This window comes from Mesoplodon mirus, assembly GCF_964341445.2.
Source record: "Mesoplodon mirus genome assembly, chromosome: 2".
Classification (NCBI taxonomy): domain Eukaryota; kingdom Metazoa; phylum Chordata; class Mammalia; order Artiodactyla; family Ziphiidae; genus Mesoplodon; species Mesoplodon mirus.
Window position 1 is genome coordinate 224,716,045 of NC_138977.1, and position 19,903 is coordinate 224,735,947.

At 48.9% G+C, this 19,903-nt stretch overlaps 1 protein-coding gene across 2 annotated transcripts in view; it reads right to left on the reverse strand.

Annotated features, from left to right (window-relative positions):
• The window catches only part of UROS (uroporphyrinogen III synthase), a 35,255-nt gene that overhangs the window by 10,628 nt on the left and 4,724 nt on the right, over positions 1 to 19,903 (reverse strand). Inside the window, exons 2-6 of one of the 2 annotated variants that reach the window (XM_082637936.1) lie at positions 8,891 to 8,979; positions 8,626 to 8,709; positions 6,925 to 7,021; positions 4,003 to 4,077; positions 2,219 to 2,293 (exon numbers count right to left, since the gene is read on the reverse strand). In XM_082637936.1, coding sequence (XP_082494062.1) covers positions 2,219 to 2,293; positions 4,003 to 4,077; positions 6,925 to 7,021; positions 8,626 to 8,709; positions 8,891 to 8,953 — 394 coding nt within the window. In that variant the 5' untranslated portion in view covers positions 8,954 to 8,979. The remainder of the gene's footprint in view (positions 1 to 2,218; positions 2,294 to 4,002; positions 4,078 to 6,924; positions 7,022 to 8,625; positions 8,710 to 8,890; positions 8,980 to 19,903) is intronic. The other variant, XM_082637937.1, reaches the window with a different exon arrangement.

Consider the following 19,903-nt stretch of genomic DNA (forward strand, 5'->3'; position numbering starts at 1 on the left):
GATTCTTGGCTTTTAAAAATCAAGCTTCAGAGCTGACTGGGGGAGAAAATCATTAACGCCTGGGTACAACCAAGGTGAACGTCCTTGACAGCAGTCAAGACGGACTCTCTTTTTTTTTTTTTTTTTTTTTTGCGGTACGCGGGCCTCTCACTGCTGTGGCCTCTCCCGTTGCGGAGCACAGGCTCCAGACACACAGGCTCAGCGGCCATGGCTCACGGGCCCAGCTGCTCCGCGGCATGTGGGATCTTCCCAGACCGGGGCACGAACCCGTGTCCCCTGCATTGGCAAGCGGACTCTCAACCACTGCGCCACCAGGGAAGCCCAAGATGGACTCTTATTTGGATGTTATTCCAAGTGCGAACTGAAGATTCATTAGGACCCATGGGGTGAACACTGGCCGTGCCATGTGGAGTCTGCCCTCCCACCTGTCCCCTCACAGCTCTGGGACCTTGGATGGTCACTCGGTCCCCGTAGCCTGGATAACAGCACCGTCGAAAAGAGCGCTGGGTGATGCTGGGTGCCCCTAGGCTGTCCCTGTGGTGCCTGAGCCACCAGTGACGGCCAAGGTGTGGCCTGTGCCTGGTGTGACGGGGGAACCACATTTTTTTTTTATTTCGATTAATTTAAATTTAAATAGGCACATGTGGCTCCTGGCTGCCATACTGGACTGCGGAGCCTGCAGTGGACAGTAGTGAGGACCAAATGAGGTGAGGCAGGGGGTGTGCCAGGGACACGTTGACCACCCAGGAACGTCTCGTCCTCGATGTTACACAGCGCATACAGTGACCCAGGAAAGAGGAAAAAAAATTATTCTTAAAAGAAAAGTGGAGAAAGGAGAACCAACTGGGAGCCTGGGAAGTCCCTCTGCCATCCCCTGCCTGAGCTCCAGGGGGCCTGGTCCACGGGGAAGTGGAGGATGCGGGACTTTTTCAGGTCCAGCTCCTAGGGGTCAACAGAAACACACGAGCTCGAGAACCTTCACCAACAGCACTGGCTCGTGACAGGAAGGCCTCCTAAGACTTTAGAGATCGTTACCTGGAGAAGAAATGTTCTTACACACCACATCCAGACACAAAACCATGCACCACGGTCCCAGAAGCCGTAAAAATTCCTGGTTAAGGTGTCCTCGCCCCCTGCCCACCCTGAAACCACCACCCCAGGGGCACAGAAGACACCCCTCTCCCGTGACCACCTCAGAGCAAAACCTCAGGCGTCAGCAGCCAACCCGGCCCTGTCTCCTAGCTCAGCGAGCTCTAGAAAGGGTCTGCAAACCGTAAACCCAGGTCAGAGCCCAGCCCGTGGTCTACGGCTGCTCTCGTGCTACGACGGGCAGAGGATGTGGCCGCAGAGACGGCGTATCTGGCCCTCGCAGTCAGTTCCACAACCCCTGACCCCGAGGAGCGAAGCTCTGATTCCCTCTCAGAGACAGAAGGCAAGCTGGTTCTCTGTCATCTTTCACGTGGGTGCCTGATGTCACGCATCTCTCAGGGAGGGGTCCACGTGACAAGGACACAAGAGCATGTGTGTGTGGTTGGATCAGGCATGTAGGGGGGAGGCTGGGCACACAGCTGGGAGGTGGGGCCCCCCTGCAAGGACACATCAAGCCCCTCCGTCCTCTCTCTCCGAGAGCCCTGCTCCGAAAAGCCCGGCTCGTGTTTCGTCAGAAGCTGAAAATTTCGTAAGTAGTTTAAAGCTTAATCCTTATTTAAATACAAGCATCCCAGAACCCTTGCCATTTTAAGTCTCAGCCCATATGCTGTCCAGTGATGAGCTTCTTGGGGGCTGAGTGGGCTCTTTAGGGGGAGCGGGCTTTGCGGGGGCGGGGTTCGGACAGGGAAGAGACTCCTACCAGGAAGGCGGGGAGCCGGCAGACAGAGGGACGGTGCCGGCAGCTTCTGCTGCTTCCACTTCCCCTACAATCCCTGCAGAGGGTCTTGCTTCTGGTTTTGTCTCCAGCCCTTTTATTCTGTGTCATGTTCAAGTTGTCTCAAGTCCTTGGGTGGAGGGGGTGGAGGGCAGGAGGCTGGATCTCAGACCAGCACAGACAGATGCAGATACAAGGCAGCCACGGTCTCAGAGTGGCACACACTCATCAGCCACATCATCACCATCATCGCCGAGAAGGCACCAAGGAGGCGGCCCTTTCCCGAGATGCTGGTTGTGAGACCGACCAGCAAAAATAAATGGGCTTCATTTGGGGCGACCTTGTTCTACTTACTAGAACAAATGTACTCTGCAAGCTTTTCTGCATTTCCACAGTTTTCTCCTTCTGTATGCAAGCCGATTTTATTCACTGGAAAACAACAACGACAAAATATATTTCTTTAGATGGTTATTAAAGTCCTGTTCCTGTGTCGTTTTTTTAATGTGCAAATACAAAGGCACATGCCTTACAAATGACATGGAGAAAGTCTCCCCTTGGAAGCTGGTGTAGGGAGACGAGAGGGAGCTGGGTCCCAGCCCCGCCCTCCTTAGACCCGTGGCTTCGGATGGTGAGGCATCATTATCAGCAACTTAGTCTCAAAAGGTTCAGGAAAAATTGTTCTTTGCCTTGTATTTATAACTTCTCTGTAAGTTTTCTTCAAAATAGCTTGGACAGATTACCAGAAAAGGGATTAGTGGGACAAAGGGTACAACTAGTTTGGGAAAGCTTTTGAATACATGCCGACCAAGTACTTCTCAAAAGATGTGAACCAAATTTCAATGCCATTTAGCAATATTTGAATACATTTGTTTCACCGCACCCTTATCAGCAGCATTATAGTTAACTAATTAATTACTTTTTGTAAATTTAATAAGGAAAACAATCATGTTTTAAACTGAACTATGGTGTTCAATGAACAAAGCTAAGTCAGTGTGGAAGGAAACCTCCTCTTTTCCTTCTCTGCTCTCATCACCACACGTCTGCACTCTGGTTACCCAATGTGTGGGTTTTCCACACCAAGCAATTCTCCAGTTCTCAGCTGGGTGTCGTACAAGTGAACTCCAGTCTGACGCTCTCTACTGGGAAGTAGCATCAAATCCCGAGGATGGAAGGCTCAGTCCCATGAACTGCTCCCACTTCAGACCCAGGTCTCTGCTTGTGCTTCTGACTGACCAGCTCTAAATCAGAGGTTCTCACAACCCACTCCTTGGGTTGGATCATTTGCTAGAACAGCTCACAGAACTCAGGAAGATGGTTTACTAACTATTGCAGATTTATTACAAAGGATATTTCAAAGGGTGTAAATGAACAGCCAGATGGAAGAGATCCATCAGGCAGGTATGGGGGTTGGGCCTGAGCGTCATGCCCTCTCCTGGCTCCAGCCTCCCAGCACCCTCCATATTACTGCCCTTCTGGATTTCTATGGCGGCTTCATACACAGGCATGATTGATTAAATCATTGGTCGCTGGTGATTAATTCAACCTCTGGCCAATGTCTTCTCCCTGGAAGTAGGAGGCAGGGAGGGCATGAGGCTGAAAGTTCCTACTCTAATTGGAGGATTGGTTCCCATGGCAACTAGCCCCCAATTTAAGGGGCTTTCCAAAAGTCACCCCATTAAAGTCAACTCAGGTGGAGGTGAAAGAGGCTTGTTATGAATAACAAAATACACTATATATATATATATATATATATATATATATTTTTTTTTTTTTTTTTTTTTTTTTTTTTTTTTTTGGCGGTACGCGGGCCTCTCACTGTTGCGGCCTCTCCTGTTGTGGAGCACAGGCTCTGGACATGCAGGCTCTCAGCGGCCATGGCTCACGGGCCCAGCTGCTCTGCGGCACGTGGGATCCTCCCGGACCGGGGCATGAACCCGCGTCCCCTGCATCGGCAGGCGGACTCTCAACCACTGCGCCACCAGGGAAGCCCCACTTTATCTTTTTTATCACTCAGGAAATTCCAAGGGTTTTAGGAGCTCTGTGCCAGGTACAGGGACAAAGACCGAATATATATTTCTTATTATAATCACAATATCACAGTCATTCTTTGGTGTTTTATTTGTACCTTGACTGCTTACCTAGAGAAGCAGTAGCGTTTCCCACCACATACACTGACTTAGCATTCCATTTTTCTTTCAGAGACTTTCTCCAGACTGTAAAACATGAAATTCGATGTGAGTTGCAAATACCAAAGCGGCCATTTGGACGGCTGCCCAAGGCTGTTTGTTCATCCTAAAAAACTTGTGAGCAAGGCAAATTATTAATTACCAGATACAAAGAACAGCATCTCAAACTAAAATCCATTTTTATATTCTGCCCATATTCTGCAGGCAAATTTTTAAAAATCACTTTGGCAAATGTTTCAATATGCCTTCTTTATCGAAGGCATTAAGTATTAAATCATTTCCACAGTGGGCACTAGAAGCATTTTTAATGTATACTAGTAAACGTAACTTGAAGAATTAATTTGCATGGTAATATTAAAATTTAAAAATCTAGACTTTTTTCTTTTTTTTTTTTTTTGGCTGTGCCATGCAGCTTGCGGGATCTTACTTAGCAAGGGACTGAACCCGGGGCCATGGGAGTGAAAGTGCTGAGTCCTAACCACTGGACAGCTGGGGATGTCCCCCCAAAATCTAGACTTTTAAAGAAAAAATTACTGGTCGTGAAAAAGAGGCAACTTAAATGTCTAATAAAGCAATATGACTGGTTTTATTTGGGATATAAATCTGAAAGCAGTCAAGAAACTGTCATCTCAGATGGGAAGGCTCTTTTATCTATTAGGGCAAAGAAGTGAATAAATATCAGGTTCATAAACAAACACAGTTTAATAGAGAACACTACCATTTTATGATGAAAAATAAACATCTTTAAATATGGATTAAAGAAAAACCAAGAGAAAGTGGATAGTTTAAATGTATCACGAGGCCACTTGGCATTCAACATCCTTTTAGGAGATAAGGAAACACTACTTCTTCTTTCCTAAGATCTGACTATGAATGTAACTTTCCCTTAAATTCAATAGTGTTACTCTACCCTTTACACTCCTGTGAGAAATTCCCTTTTAAAAAGCAACAAAAGACTGAGTTTCACCTTCTTTCCTTTCCTACCCCACAAACGTACACAATATTTATTTAAACATTATCTACAGCATATGAACAAACCATTCTCCAAGCATCATAGTAGATATGAGCTGGAGCAAGCCCCGGGTGAAATCAGAATGCCCGGCTTCAGAGCTGTCTCTGCCCCTTAACTTGGGCTCGTTCCTGGCAAGTCAGCTGACCCACCTCCTCTGTTTCCCTGTCGAGATAACGGGGATTAACTACACCTCTCCTGCCTGTATTCATAGAGAGTTGTACCAATCAAAATAAGAAAATGTATGGACTATATTGTACACCTGTAACTTAAATAATATTGTACACCAACTATACTTCAATCAAAAAAAAGAAAAAAAGAAAATGCATGGGAAAATGTTTTTTAAACTATAAAGCACTATAAAAAGTTATGGTGTCCATGCTGGGGTTTTTTTCTTTTTCATCATCTTCATCCTCAAAACACATACAAAAGAGAAAGCACAACGGTAAGACCAAGATTCCCGAAGCACCACTGGGAGAGAATACACACGCTTCTCCATCTCGAGTCTTCTTTCTCCATTTTGGAAATAACAGTACTTCCGGTTCTGAGTTGCCTTGCGGATTGGACAGCACAAGTCCTCATCCCTAAGAAAAGCGTTAGACTTTCTCCTCAGCAGGAGGTAACTGTGTATATGAAATCACCGAGGTGGTGATTTTTTTGGCTATAATGAAAGCCTAATTAACTGTAAAGAGAGCGCATAATGACCACTCTGCACTGTCACTTACTCGATGCTCACCACGCCCCAGGAGATGTCCTGAATGCTTCACTTTGGGACTCAGACTCTGCAGCTAGAATCATAGAACTGTGACTTACAGACCATGTGGTCTTGGAGAGTTTCTCACCCTCTGCTCTACAGGCTCCTCATTTGTCAGGTGAGGATACTAATCATACCTACCTCAGGGATAAAGCATCTAGGACCCGGTGTGGCACAGAGTAGGCCCTAGAGAAGCTCTAACTAGTGGCAGAAGTGACGATCCTGGGATGCAAGTATTATTGTGCCCACTTTACAAACAAGGAAACTGAGGCTCAGCGAGGTCAAGGAAGCCGCCAAGATCAGAATGGCCACGTCTGAGGCCGGGCCTAACTGGCTGCAAAGCCCGCCCCGCTGCCTCCACCTGTTAGTATAACTGGAGCTGGTCCGGCCTGACAGACTGGCTCCAGGGCCTTGGACAGGTGCTGACTCTCCGCAAGCCTCAGTGTTCTTATCTGTAAAATGAGGACCATGGTAGGTGAGCCTCTGGCTGGTCCAGGACTGAATGAGATCGTGGATGTCAAGCTAACATAGAGCCTGGTATACAGCAGGCACTCCATACATGTTAGCTCAAAGCCGTCTGATGGGAGAGACTAAGGTGGTGTTCAGTCTGAGAGCCGGGCTCTGACAGAGAGGGAAGGAAGCGAGAAGGAGGCCTGAGTGGGGTCATGTCCTCGAGTGCTGGCTCGGCACACACTGTTCTCACGTGCTGTTGGACCTTCCCACCGTCCCTGTGAGGAAAGAGACTGGCGCCCATACACTGTGACCACCTGGTGGGTGCACATGGAGAACCCCCCAGCGGCACCCGTCTGGGCATTTAGGAGGGAGCACCGTCTCCTACTTCCTGGTGACACAGTGCCACGAAGTGCTCACCCCCGTCAGAAGGCGACCACGTGACATGTCATTCCGTGTGGGACACTAAGAAACAGCTTAGAAGCAGGAATTTCCTGCTTCCTCCAAAGCTTCCAAAAGCACGAAGTAACTTGGTACCTAAATACTTTTTGACTAAAAGTCATTGCACTTTCTCAAACCTGAAGTCCAGCTATTTCTGGAACCTAGTGTCACCAACGGGAGAAAGCAAGTCCAGTGGCATTCACAGCAGAGCCACCCTTACCTTCGGTTTTATTGTCTTTCTCCAAACACAGCTCCACGGCTTCCACTGCTCTGGGGCTGGTAAAAATGAGGCCCCCGTAACCTTCAGGCTGAGATAGCTGCACACCAAACAACAGCAAAGGCATTTTATACGACAGTCAAGTTCACCAGTTTCCAGAATTCTAAATGCTTCACAATAGTAGTAGGCAAACTAATTCCATCTATCCATCCACCCATCCATCCACTCAAGACAGAGCTTACTATGCGCCTGGAACTACTCTAGGCCTTTAAGGACATACAGCTAAATTCACAGCATTTCCCTCAAGCAGCTCACAGTCTTGGGGAGGGAGAGGCCAGTGTGATGCAGGGTGTCAGGTGTAACGGAGCCAAGGGACAATGTGACTCAGCCTGGCTGTGGCTGGGGTGCAGGCAGGACGGTAGACTTGACCTGCATCCATCAGAAAGCTGGAATATTCAAGGAGTGATATCCATGCTGAAGCCCTGGTTTTTGAGGATAAAAATGGTGATAAAATCTACTGAACACATATTCTGAGCTGGGCACTGGGCGGTTATACACATAATCCTGCACTGAATCTGTGAAGGTGCCCCGTGAGATGGTGGCACTATTTGCATCGCACGGATTAAGACACAGAGGCTTGGTGAGGATAAAGAACTAGTCCAAGGCGAGGGGCGGAGCCGGGACTTGAGCTCACGCCCCTGTGATTCCCAAGCCCGTGCGCTCGCTCACTGCCCAACGGAGCTTCAGAGAGGGAGTCCAGGAAGCCCCTCATGAAACAAACTGGCTGGGGGTTTGAAGCTGCTCCCACAGAGACTCTAGTGTTTTTCTGGTTCCCTGTTAAAGCTGCTTATGGAAGAGCATGCGACGTGGGTCCCTTATAGAGTCCTCACAGCACACAAGCCCAGGGCAGATGCCAAATCAATGTTTGCTAAGTAAACTGTTGAATGAATAATTCAATCTTCAGCTCAGAGCGAAGGGAGATGGCAGAGAGGTCCTCCACAGAGTGACGGGCGGGCTCTGACATGCAGAGCACGGGGCTGAACCTGATGCTCACAGAGGCCCGGGAGCCCGGTGGGCAGGGCTGGGCACACCAGTCCCATGAAGCTGCCCTGGCTCTGGGCCCACGTGTCCAGAACGGTGCCCCCGGGGAGATGTCCAGTGACGGGGTGCACACTGATGGGGCCTGGGGTGCTGGGCCCTGAATCTTTAATCGGAAGCACTTGGAGGGCTTTCCTGGGACTGTTCCTGGCCATAACTATCGCTCCAATACATGGAAGCAGTCCCAACTCTCCCTCTTATCTGCTGGAGAACTCCGCCAAGCTGCCCAACCTGGGGAAAAACAACAGCTGCTCTGCGCTTTGCTGAGGTCAGGGGTGTGGACTGAATGACAGGAGGAAGGTGAAGGGTCTGCATGGCCGAGAGCAGCACAGGTCTGGTGCCTCGGCATGACTGGCTCTCCCAGGCCTCCTAACAGGCCCACCTCCAGGTTGGGTGGCTTTCTGGGGGCACTGGTAGAGGCTTGGGCTGAGGATCCAGGAGCAGCCAAGTCCTGGAGCAGGTGCGCTCGTGCCGTCCTTGTTTTACAGTTGGGTAGTGAGGTGAGGGCTAGCCAACGAGTCCTTCCCCTAGAATTCTGCAGGATTCTACAGAAACCAAACGAGTCTCATTCAGAAACGATGGTGCTCAGACACTGATGAATCTTACCTTCTCCAAAAAACTGGGAAGAGACAAAAACTCAAATGATAAAACAGGGATCAAAGTGGCTTCGAGTCCATATAATCCTAATTCCTGCAGGTAAAAGAATATGGTTTTGAATTGGCCAGGGTTGTTTGGAAAATAAGGAAAAGGTCCTATTTCACAGCTTATTCTGTGCCAGTTCCCCAGTTTTAGCAGATGGACCCTCCCCTTGACTTCAATCACGAGGCAGTGCTGGGCTTTCAGGGACCAGGTGTGTCAGGTACTTACTTACCCTGATGTACGGATCCTGGCCACAGTCGTCCTCCTTAGGGTCTTTCAGTAGAAGAACCTTCATTATTGCCTGGCAGTCTTTACAGGGTGCTGTGACAGACCAGGGAAACGGATCTTAATTAGATCGCAAAGCCTCTTCCTAAGCAGTGTCAGCTGGGCTGGGCGCCAGAAGCAGGTAATCAGCTGCTGGCTGAAGCGGCCTATCCCTCGCACACAATGACTTGGCATTTATGGGCTTGTTCCTTCTGAAGACCCTGTCACCGATAAGGCCCAGGGACGGCATGCTGGCACTTGATATCACTTGGAAAGGCAGATGAAAGCCATTAGGGAAAGGCAGTGTCCTAGCTAAACATTTAAGGCTCACAGAAGAGAACTGATGCAAATTCTGGGTTGTATCTATAACAAATATAGAAATGAACATCTTATATTTTAAGGAAACAAATAATTACTTCCATTTCAAGATAAATATACTCAGTTGCTCATAAGCTCTTTAGGAAATGACTATACTGACTCTTCGGTTTCTCAAATGATGTTTTATAAACGTGGTTGAGTATCATGAGAGAATTTTTCAAGAATTTTCTAACCCAGAAACCAGTTGGTTGATATTTATCAACAGGCTTATATACTTCATACCCCTTCTTCCTATAATTTCACTTCCAAGAATAAATTCGAAGGTGACACTCATAAATGTGTGCAAAGATTAACATAAAGATATTCATCCTGGTATTCTTTTTTTTAATTGACATATAACATTGTGCAAGTTTAAGGTGTACAATGTGATTTAATACATTTGTATGTTGCAGTATGATTACCACCGTAGCATTAGCTAACACCTCTATCACCTCACATAATTATTTCTTTTTTGTGGTGTGAACAATTAATATCTAGTCTCTTAGCACCTCTGAAGTTTATAATACAGTATTGTTGACTATAATCACTATGCTGTGTGTTAGATTCCCCCCCACCCACCCAGAGCTTATTTAACTACTAGTTGCAAGTCTGTATCCTGGTATTCTTTATAATTGCAAATAATTGGAAACAATGTAAACATCTAACAATGAGAAAATGGTTAAATAAATCATGGTACAGTTATATGAAGTCATTAAAATATTCATAAACAACTTAATTATATGGATTATTTAATCACAAAATAATGTTAAGTTTAAAAAAGCAGGGTTCACAATTGCATTAAGGTACGATTTACAGATTTTATATATACATATATATGAAAGAATATTCTTTGGTTGTAGGTTAGGGTGATTATTTTCTTCTCTACCTCTTTCTGTTTTACCCCCCAATTTTTTACAATAAATATTAAATTCCTTTTGAGTCAAGGGGGTAAAAGCACATTATAACCATCCCAAAAGCCTCAAATCAAATACTGTCGAAGACCTGCAAAATAAACTCTGCTGGAAATGCAGACTATCTCCCACAAGTAGCATTAGACTACCAGTTAGTTACTTAATAAATATTATACAGTGGTTGATAGTAGTCAAAGAAAGTATATTGCTTGGAGCAGAAATGTGTTAACTCTGGGAGCCATTACTTATAAATTATTACTGAACATATTTCTGGAACATTATAATATCTGTGGGACATCTTAGGAAAATTGTCTCCAAATGAATTGCTCTGTATCTAAGCAACCAAACCTGGGTGAACTAATAATAATTATGAAATCAAGTTCAATTAATGCTGCTGTCGAGCTGTTAGCTAGAGAGACGGGGCATTTGGGGGCATGGGCAGTAGCATCGTTTCTATCATTTCCTGAAGTTATTCATTATGTGTCTCCCGCAGAAATCAGCAATCTCCCTTTCAGTGATGGTCAGTGTTAGGTGTCAGCTTGGCGAGGATGTTTCCCCCATTTATTCACAAATGCTAACCTAGGTGCTTCTGGACAGGTATTTTAGAGACGTGATCAAGTTGACTTACTGAAAGGATCACACAGAACAAACCAAGCATTTAGGTGGGATTCAAAGAAGGAAGACGTTTATTTTCATTCTGGTCCCAACCATTTCAAACAAGGCTGTGGACAGATGGTCTCACGTGGAATCACATTGGTACATCCTGCTAGCTCTGCCTTCAACATGAATCCACAGTCCAGCCACTTCTTAACCTCCCCACTCCTGAGACCACGAGCACGGTGGCTTTTAGGAAAAGTGATGATCCTTGTTAATCAGGGAGGGTCTGGTTCAGTCAAAAGAAAGGCCTAAGGCTTCCCTGGTGGCGCAGTGGTTGAGAGTCCGCCTGCCGATGCAGGGGACACTGGTTCGTGCCCCGGTCTGTGAAGATCCCACATGCCGCGGAGCGGCTGGGCCCGTGAGCCATGGCCACTGAGCCTGCGCGTCCGGAGCCTGTGCTCCGCAACGGGAGAGGCCGCAACAGTGAGAGGCCCACGTACCGCAAAAAAAAAAAAAAAAGGCCTCAAGAGCAGGACTGAGGTTTCCTTGAGGAAGAAGACATTTCGCCTGTGGCCACAGCTGCAGCTCGCACCCTGGCCCGGCCTGCCCGTCCCATCAGCTTGCGCGGGGGATTTCAGCCCCGCCTCGCCAGCCCTCACGGCTGCACAAGGCGATTCCTTGCACTAAGTCTCCTGACACATAGCCCCTACTGTTCTGTTTCTCTGCGGAACCCTGACTGATACACCTTCCAATCTGGGGGCTCCAGGAGTCTGGCAGGTCACTCAGTGGCAGGTAGAACTTGGCATTTTCTGCATAAATCTTTCTGCGGCGTGCAAAGCAAGCAACTACTGTGGGGATTAAAAAGTGGGAGCGTAATGCCGTGAAGCAGGCATCCTGCGGCCACAGACCCCTACTCAGCCCTCTCATATTCCCCCCACCTTGGTCCTAGGCTCCGGGACACACATCCCCAAGTTTCCAAAGCATCTGTTAGTACTACTTTCTGATACCAGGAGCCAATCTCTCACACAAGTGTTTCTATAGTGGTCTCAGGCAGTGACGCCTGGGACCTCCCTCAGGGAGGTGCGGTCTGCGTTATTTGTTGGAGGCGTGGACAAGTTCAAGCACTCCAGGCTGTGAGGTGACGTGGCAGAGGTGACTGGGGTGTGGGTTTACCTCTCCAGGGCGACCCCTCTGAGCAGGAGAATCTGAGTTGAGATCGGAATGGTAACAGCAGGGGCAGAAATGTTCAAGTGTCAGAAAGGGGCTCGGGGTGTCCCCAGGGGAGAAGGGTAGGCGTGGCTCAAGAGCAAAGGATAAGGGAGGCTCTGGTTCCATGAGAAACGGGAATCCACTGGAAGGTTGAAGCAGGAGTGACAGTGATGGGATTTACACTTCAGAGAGACCTCAGGCTTTGGGGCAAGGCTGGCCACCACAGACTAGGTGTGCAGGTGGTCTCAGGAGCAGGGAAGTTAAGCGGCTGGACCGTGGATTCACACTGAAGGCAGAGCTAACAGGATGAACCGACGTGATTCCACGTGAGACCATCTGTCCACAGCCTGGTCTGAAATGGTTGGGACCAGGATGAAGATAAACGTCTTCCTTCTCTGAATCCCACCTAAACGCTTGGTTTGTTCTGTGAAATCCTATCAGGAAGTCAACTAATATTCGTAGACAGTTACTGTGAATTAGGCACCGGGTATATAATACGATTCCTGCCCTCATATTAATGGGAGGGTAAAACAGATACATTACAAATAAGTAAAAATAGCGACAGAGTCATAGTGCAACGAGCATTATGAAAGAAAAGTCAGGATGCTGTGGAAACATAACTGGCACGTCTTATCTGGACTAGGAGGGGTGGCAGGGATTGCCACTTGCCCCCAAACATCCACTCTTCCTTCTCCCTCATACGAATGGAACCCCTCCTAATAACGGGGCGCGTGGTTGCCCAGGACAAAAACGTGTAGCGGGATGTGGCCAGGTGACTAGGTTCTGGCCGACAGGATGGACGTCGGAGGGACGCGCACACTTCCGGGTCCTGCCTCAGCAGGAAGTGCTGCGCCCCTGCCCTCCCCCTCCTGCCTCCCGGCTGGCGGGAATGCGGGCCAGGTGGCCAGCCCCTTCTACTGCAGGGGAGGGTAACGCCCTGGGGGTGACGGAAGGAGCAGGACCCCTTTGTACGGCAGAGGCACCCGTCAGCCAGGGCTTTTACATCAGAGAAAAGGAAAGTTCTATCCTGTTTCAGCCACTGTTATTTGGATTTCGGTTAGAGCAGTGGAACCCATATCCTAACTAATACAGAGGCCAGAATGGCTTTCTTGAGGACCTAATGCTTAGACTTAGACATGGTGCCTGAGTAGGATTAAGCTCCAAGGTTGGCATGCCTGAGGGGTGGGAGAGGTCTGCGGCAGCTGGAATGTACAGGGCAGAGTAGGGAGACAGCCTTCATCCGGTCCTGTTAGGGAGTTTGGATTTAGCTTAGTACCAGTGGGAGGCGTCTTGCTGATGGATTTACTTCTCCTCTCCTTCTCTCCTTTCTCCTTGCCCTTTTCTCTTCCCCTTTCTCTCTGGGGCAACACAAGGAGGGAAGTGTGGGGTCACAGAACAAGCACAGGATGAAGGGCCAAGAGACCAGCTTTGCTGTCCGTGATGTGATCTTCTTTTCTCCCCTGTCAAATGGGAATAACCTTTGCCCTACCAAGGCCGCTGAGTGACTCAAAGGAGATAACACAACAGCTACCCAGTTATTGAGCGCTTACTACATGCCAGAGACTGTTCTAGAAGCTTTACATGCATTAAAGCTATGAGGTTTATCCCACTTTATAGATGAGGAGACTGTGGCACATGGGGGACAAAACTCACCAGAAGTCCCTGGACCAATGAGTGGCAGAGCTGCCACACTCAGGCAGCCCAGCCCCAAAGCCCGTGCTCTTACCCCTGAGCTGTGCTGCACACCCAAGTGCTTGGGAAGACAGACAGGTAAAAAGACATAAAGGACTTCCCTGGTGGCACAGTGGTTAAGGATCCGCCTGCCAATGTAGGGGACACGGGTTCGAGCCCTGGTCCGGGAAGATCCCACATGCCGCGGAGCAACTAAGCCCCTGCGCCACAACTACTGAGCCCGCGAGCCACAACTACTGCAGCCCACGTGCCTAGAGCCCAAGCTCCACAACAAGAGAAGCCCGCACGCCGCAATGACCTGGTCACTGTAACTAGAGAAAGCCTGCACAGCAATGAAGACCCAACGTGGCCAAAAATAAATAAATTAATTAATGATAATTTTTTAAAAAGACATAAAGTATCACTCTAGTGCAAAGTGCTTAGTCTGGTAACGAAAACATGTGAGGGCAAAACCAATCTACCCCCTGCAAACAGAAAATATTTCTTCTGGGTTCTACTCTGTGGTTCTCTCAGGTAATAAAACTGATGCCTTCTGGGAAACTGTTAAGAAATTCCATGAGATGGGCTGCAGGACTTGACAAATAAAAATCAAATACAACCCTTGTCCCTTTTCTGCCGTTGCTCAAAGCATCTCTAACGTACAATTAAGAGGAACCGTTGCTGATGCTTCTTGGCCACGTCAAAGCCCATGTCATCAGGTTCACTGAGAAAGGGATCAACTGATACGTGCGTACAGATAGCTGTGCTAACGCCCTGGTGCTCTTCTCAGTAACTGAGAGTTTAAAGCTGAGACTGTTCCCTCACCCTGACACCCCATAATGGACAGGTACCAGTCCCTGAACTACTGGGCACATCCAACCCAGGGCAGAATCCAAAGGCTCAGGGAAAGGTCTACAGATACCTTCTCAAAAAGGGAAGGGCATTCCCAAAACATCCTGCAGTGCCCAAGGGTCCGCAGCAAAGGCCCAGGGACCAGGTGACAGAAACAGCTCATAGCAAAGGAAACACTCGCCAGGGGAGGCCTGGCTCACAGGGCAGCTGGGCCCCTGTGAAGGCACACGTGATCACCAGCTGCTCTGTGAACCAGGAACGACCTCCCTGCCTGGAATCCCCAGCTTCTGTCCAATGGCTTGCTTTCTACAATCATGGGGGCTTAGATGGTGGCATTATTGCAATTTCTCACAGGCCAAAGGAAGGACCGGGATATTTCTAGAGCTCAGCGCAGACTGTCATTCCTAGCTCAAGAAACCCACATTCCTGTCATCTCCAAAATGTAGCCAACAAGAGTGAGAAAGACAAACACTGCTACTTCTCACCCACATGGTTTCCCATCCTTAGGACCACAGAGGAAACACAGCCAGCCCAAAGGTGTAGGTGCCCTAGCTCTCCTGGAAGACACAACCGATGGAACTGTGCTCCTCCAAAGAAGTCCTAACCCTTGGCACCTACAAATGTGAATTTACTTGGAAATAGGGTCTTTGCTGATGGGACCAGGTTAAGCTGAGGTCATGGTGGATTAGAGTGCCCCATATAACTGTGACTAATCCAACACAACTGGCGTCCTTAGAGAAGAAAATCTAGACACAGATAGAGACAGACAGAAGGCCATGTGAAGGAGGCAGAGACTGCAGAGACGCTGCCAAAGCCAAGAAGCACCTGGGCCCCCCAGCAGCTGGAAGAGGAAGGAAGGATCCTCCCCTAGAAGCTTCAGAGGAGGCATGCCCCACAGACACCTGGACTTCAGACTTCTGGCCTCTGGAACTGGGAGACAATAAATTTCTTTTGCTTAAGCCATGTGCTCTGTAGTATGTGTTACAGAAGCCCTAGGCAACTAGACAGAGGGGAACTGATTTTTGGTGCTGTCTACAGGACTATGTCTCCTAAGAAAAAGCACCTGTGTGTGTGCTCCCAGCATGGCCAATCCTTCCTTTTCAGCTGAGGAATTTGAGGTTGGGGTGTGGCAGGGGGACCTGCCCGAGCTCACACGGGAAGTCCAAGGCAGAGCCAGTACCGAGCCCAGGCCTTGGGGTCTGAGTTCAGTTCCCCCCACCAGCTCATGCCCATCACACCATCTAAAGACTGGAAGAAGCAACACAGCCTTTCCTGGTGGGTGATAAGCCTCCACGTGAACTAGTACTTAGCATGACATTTTCACTCAACTATGAAGCTTTTCATTTGGGGTTTAACCTTAATTATGTTTTATTTATTTCCCTCTACCCCGAGTCCCTGAGACTTAACACAGGAAGGGATTTCACTGCAGCCCTCTTCTATTCTGGGCAGGAAGAGTGGGGGAGATGTCAGAATTTTTATCCTTATAGTTGGGGCAAAGTTCAGCTGCACACTGAAGGCTTGCAAGCCCTGTACCTGCCCAGCCTCAAGACCGAAGAGAGAGCCCGGAGTCAGCGACAGAGACATCAGGGGTTGAACGGACGGGGGATCTTACATGTCTGAAGCGGGGTCCTGGAGTGACACCCCACTGTGTGTGGCAGGGGTTGAACGGACAGGGGATCTTACGTGTCTGAAGCGGGGTCCTGGAGTGACACCCCACCGTGTGTGGCAGACAGCGGGAAGGACATGGCAGCGGTCCTTGCTACCTGGGGGAGAGGGCGGTTACCAGTTACGGGGAGAACTGACGTCAGGTTGGCTCATCAGTTGCCAGGGAAGCCAGCAGAGGGGCCGCCCCTCGCCGTCCCTTTGATAAATTATCATAGTGGAGATGGTTCGGATTCAAAGATTTCAAAAATCACTAGCTGGCGCCAGGAGCAGGTACGTAGGCATTTACTGATTACATCATAGGCGTTACGACTGAGAGGAAAGGTCAGTCAGGTGAGTAGGGTGTAGGTGAGGCAAGGACTGGTCGAGCAGGGGATGTGCAGAGAGCAAGAGAACAGTCACCTTGGGTGGCCTGATCATACAGGTGACCATGTAACCAGTCTGTCCAAGACAGTCCCAGTTCACAGCTGCTGTCCTGGTGTAAGTACTGACAGTACCCACCTGCACTCTCAGAAGCCTCCCGTTTTGGACAGTAAACTATGGAGTCACTCTCCTTATAACGGCTATGGATGTTCACAAATGTTTTACACAGCTTGACGGAATGGAAAAAACGCAGGACTAGAAATGAGGAGACTCTTATGCCTGTCCGAGAAATATGAGAGGTTTCAGTAACACAGTGTCTGGCAAGTATGGGAATGGTGGCCAGGCGGTGGGGCCAGAGCGCAGGGAGCTCCAGGGGGGAGCAACGGGCCCCGGGCTCAGAGCCACCGTGCAGGGGCATTCAGGCTGTGGTGAGGACTTGGCCTATTATCTGAATAAGATGTGATACCACTGGAGGATTCTGAGCACAGGACTGACCTGCTCTGACTTAGAGTTTCACAGGACCACTTGCAGGTGTGTGGAGAAAAGCCTGAAGGTAGAAAGGAGTAAAATAGGGAGGATACCGGAACAGTTTTGGTGAGCAATGTTATGGGCTTGGACCAGATTGGCATTTGAAGTGGGGAAAAGTGACTGCACTTGGATATATTATGAAGGTGTAGCCAACAGCATTGACTTGGACTGGACGCAGGGTAGAGAGAAAAAGGAATCAAGGTGACTCCAACTGGACAACTGCAAGAACAGGAGCACCACGTCAGGACATGAAGAACGACACAGACTGTACCTGAGAATGCCTCTTCTCCGCCAGCGTACCCCAGCCCGTCAGCGTCCTGCGAATAGGTTCACAGGTGTGCCTGGGGTCTGGGTCCTCTCAGCCCTTGGGGCAGCTGGGTAGAGCCCAGGGCAGCCAGAACTCACTCCCATCGCCTCCACGCCCACCCCAGCCAGGGCTGACTGCCTTGAGCTGTAAACTGTAAATCCTCCTCTATTTATGGAAATGTGCTGAATGAGTATTACCATTGACTAGCTGTGCCATAGAGCTAAAAGTTGAAGAGTACTGGTACTAGACGTCCAAATGGAGAGATCAGGCAGGCGCTTTGGGCTTGGGGAAGGAGTCAGGTCAAGGGACAAAGATTTGGGAGTCATCAGTGTACAGATGGTATTTAGAGTCCTGGGACTGTGTGAGATTATGGATAGGAAAGAAGCGGGCCCAGGACAGAGCCCTAAAGCACTCGAACAGTGTCAGTCAGGGATGCAGGGTAGAAGGGATCCTGGCAAAGGAGAAGGAAGACAGACTGGAGTGTGTCTTAGCTTGGGCTGCCATTAACAGACCACCACTGACTAGTGGGCTTCAACAACAGACAGTGATTTTCTCTCAGTTCTGGAGGCTAGAAGTCCAAGATCAAGGTGCCATAAGGGTTTGTTCCTGGTGAGGCCTCTCTTCCTGGCCTGTAGACTGCTGCCTTCTTGCTGTGTGCTCACATGGCCTTTCCTCTGTGCTTGTGCAGAGACCCCTGGTGTCTCCTCCTCTTAAGGACACCACTGGTCCTGTGGGACTTGGGCTCTACCCTTAGGACCTCATTTAATCTTAATTACCTCTTTAAAGGCCCTATATCCAAAAACAGTCACACTGGGGGTTAGGGCTTCAACATAGGAGTTTGAGGGGCAAAATTCAGTTCATAACAGAATAAGTTACAGAATAAAGTGGACATAGATATGTAATTGTAGACAAGAAGAGTATGCTATTAAGAAGAGTAGGAGGGCTTCCCTGGTGGCGCAGTTGTTGAGAGTCCGCCTGCCGATGCAGGGGACGAGGGTTCGTGCCCCGGTCCGGGAAGATACCACATGCCGTGGAGCGGCTGGGCCCGTGAGCCATGGCCACCGAGCCTGCGCGTCCGGAGCTTGTGCTCCGCAACGGAGAGGCTGCAGCAGTGAGAGGCCCGCGTACTGAAAAAAAAAAAAAAAAAAAAAAGAAGAGTAGGAGAAATAAGGCCATAACTGGCAAGGGAGGCAGTGAGGTCAAGAGAGGTTCCAGAAGCGTCCCCCCTGCCCCACATACACACGTGAGAGACACCAGAGCGAGGGTAGGTGTGGAGAAGGGCATTCCGGATTATAAGCAAGTCAGGGGAGAATGCCATGCAATGCACTTGGGGAGCAAATGAGCAAGGCCCTTTGGTATGACTTTCTCCTTGAGGTTCCAGGTGTACCTTGTCCTGCCTTGTCCACCTTGTAGAAGCTCCTGAATTTTAGCCACAAGGAGCACTAAGAAAGGACAAGCTGGCCTTCCAGGCCAGAAAGTTGGCTCTCAATTAGGCAGGACAGGGGCTCTGCCACACTGCTTTCATCTACCCAAGAAACACTGAGTCTCTTCTTTGTGATGCCGGGTACTGGATGCTGGGCAAGGGACAAGTCAGACTTAGTGCCCACCCTCAAGGAACTCCAAGGCTGGTTGGGGAGGATGGACAACGACAGAACTGTGAGCAAAGTATTGAGAAAGAGACGGTCAAGGTACTTCCTACTGCAAACTGCCAGGATTTGGAACAAAGGCTTCAAAAGTGCGCCTCTGGGTCTGGGGCTCCTCTGATTCAGATTTTGTATTCTGCTGGGGTAGATGATTTAGGGTGAAGTATCCTTATTCTAACCACTTTGTATAGAAGGTCTGTTGGGATTAACAAATAAAGGAGTTCAGCATCAAACTCATGCAGAATATGTTTAAGATGGGTAAAGCCAGCTAAGATGCTTTTCACTTACTAGAGCCTGGAGTATTCTAGGGATTGGGGCAGGCAAGGGGGTTCACAAAAAGTGAACAAACCAACCCCTTCTCAGCAATATGTCACTGTGGCCAAGGTACACCTTCACACAGGACTCCTTTAGCTGTTCCCATCAAGAAGTTCAAACACCAGTCATCAAGTCACTTGCTGTGAAGAGCAAGCAGTGAAATGGCAAGTCCCTGTACTTGGCCTCTGTGGTGGACTGAATCCAAAATTTATATTTTGAATTCTTTTAACCCCCAGGACCTCAGAATGTGACCTTATTTGGAAATAGGCTCTTTGCAGATGCAGTCAAGTTAAAATGAGGTCATTAGGGTGAGCCCTAATCATTTATGACGAGCATCCTTATAAAAAAGGCAAATTTGTACACACAGGTACATACAGGGAAAACATTAAGTGAAGATGAAGGCAGAGATCGGGGTGATGCATCTACAAGCTGAGGAATGTCAAAGATGTGCCAGCAAACCACCAGCAGCAGGGAGAGGGGCCTGGAACAGATTCCCCCTCACGGCCTCAGAAGGAACCCACTCTTCTGACATCTTGATCTTAGAACTTTAGCCCCTGGAACTGTGA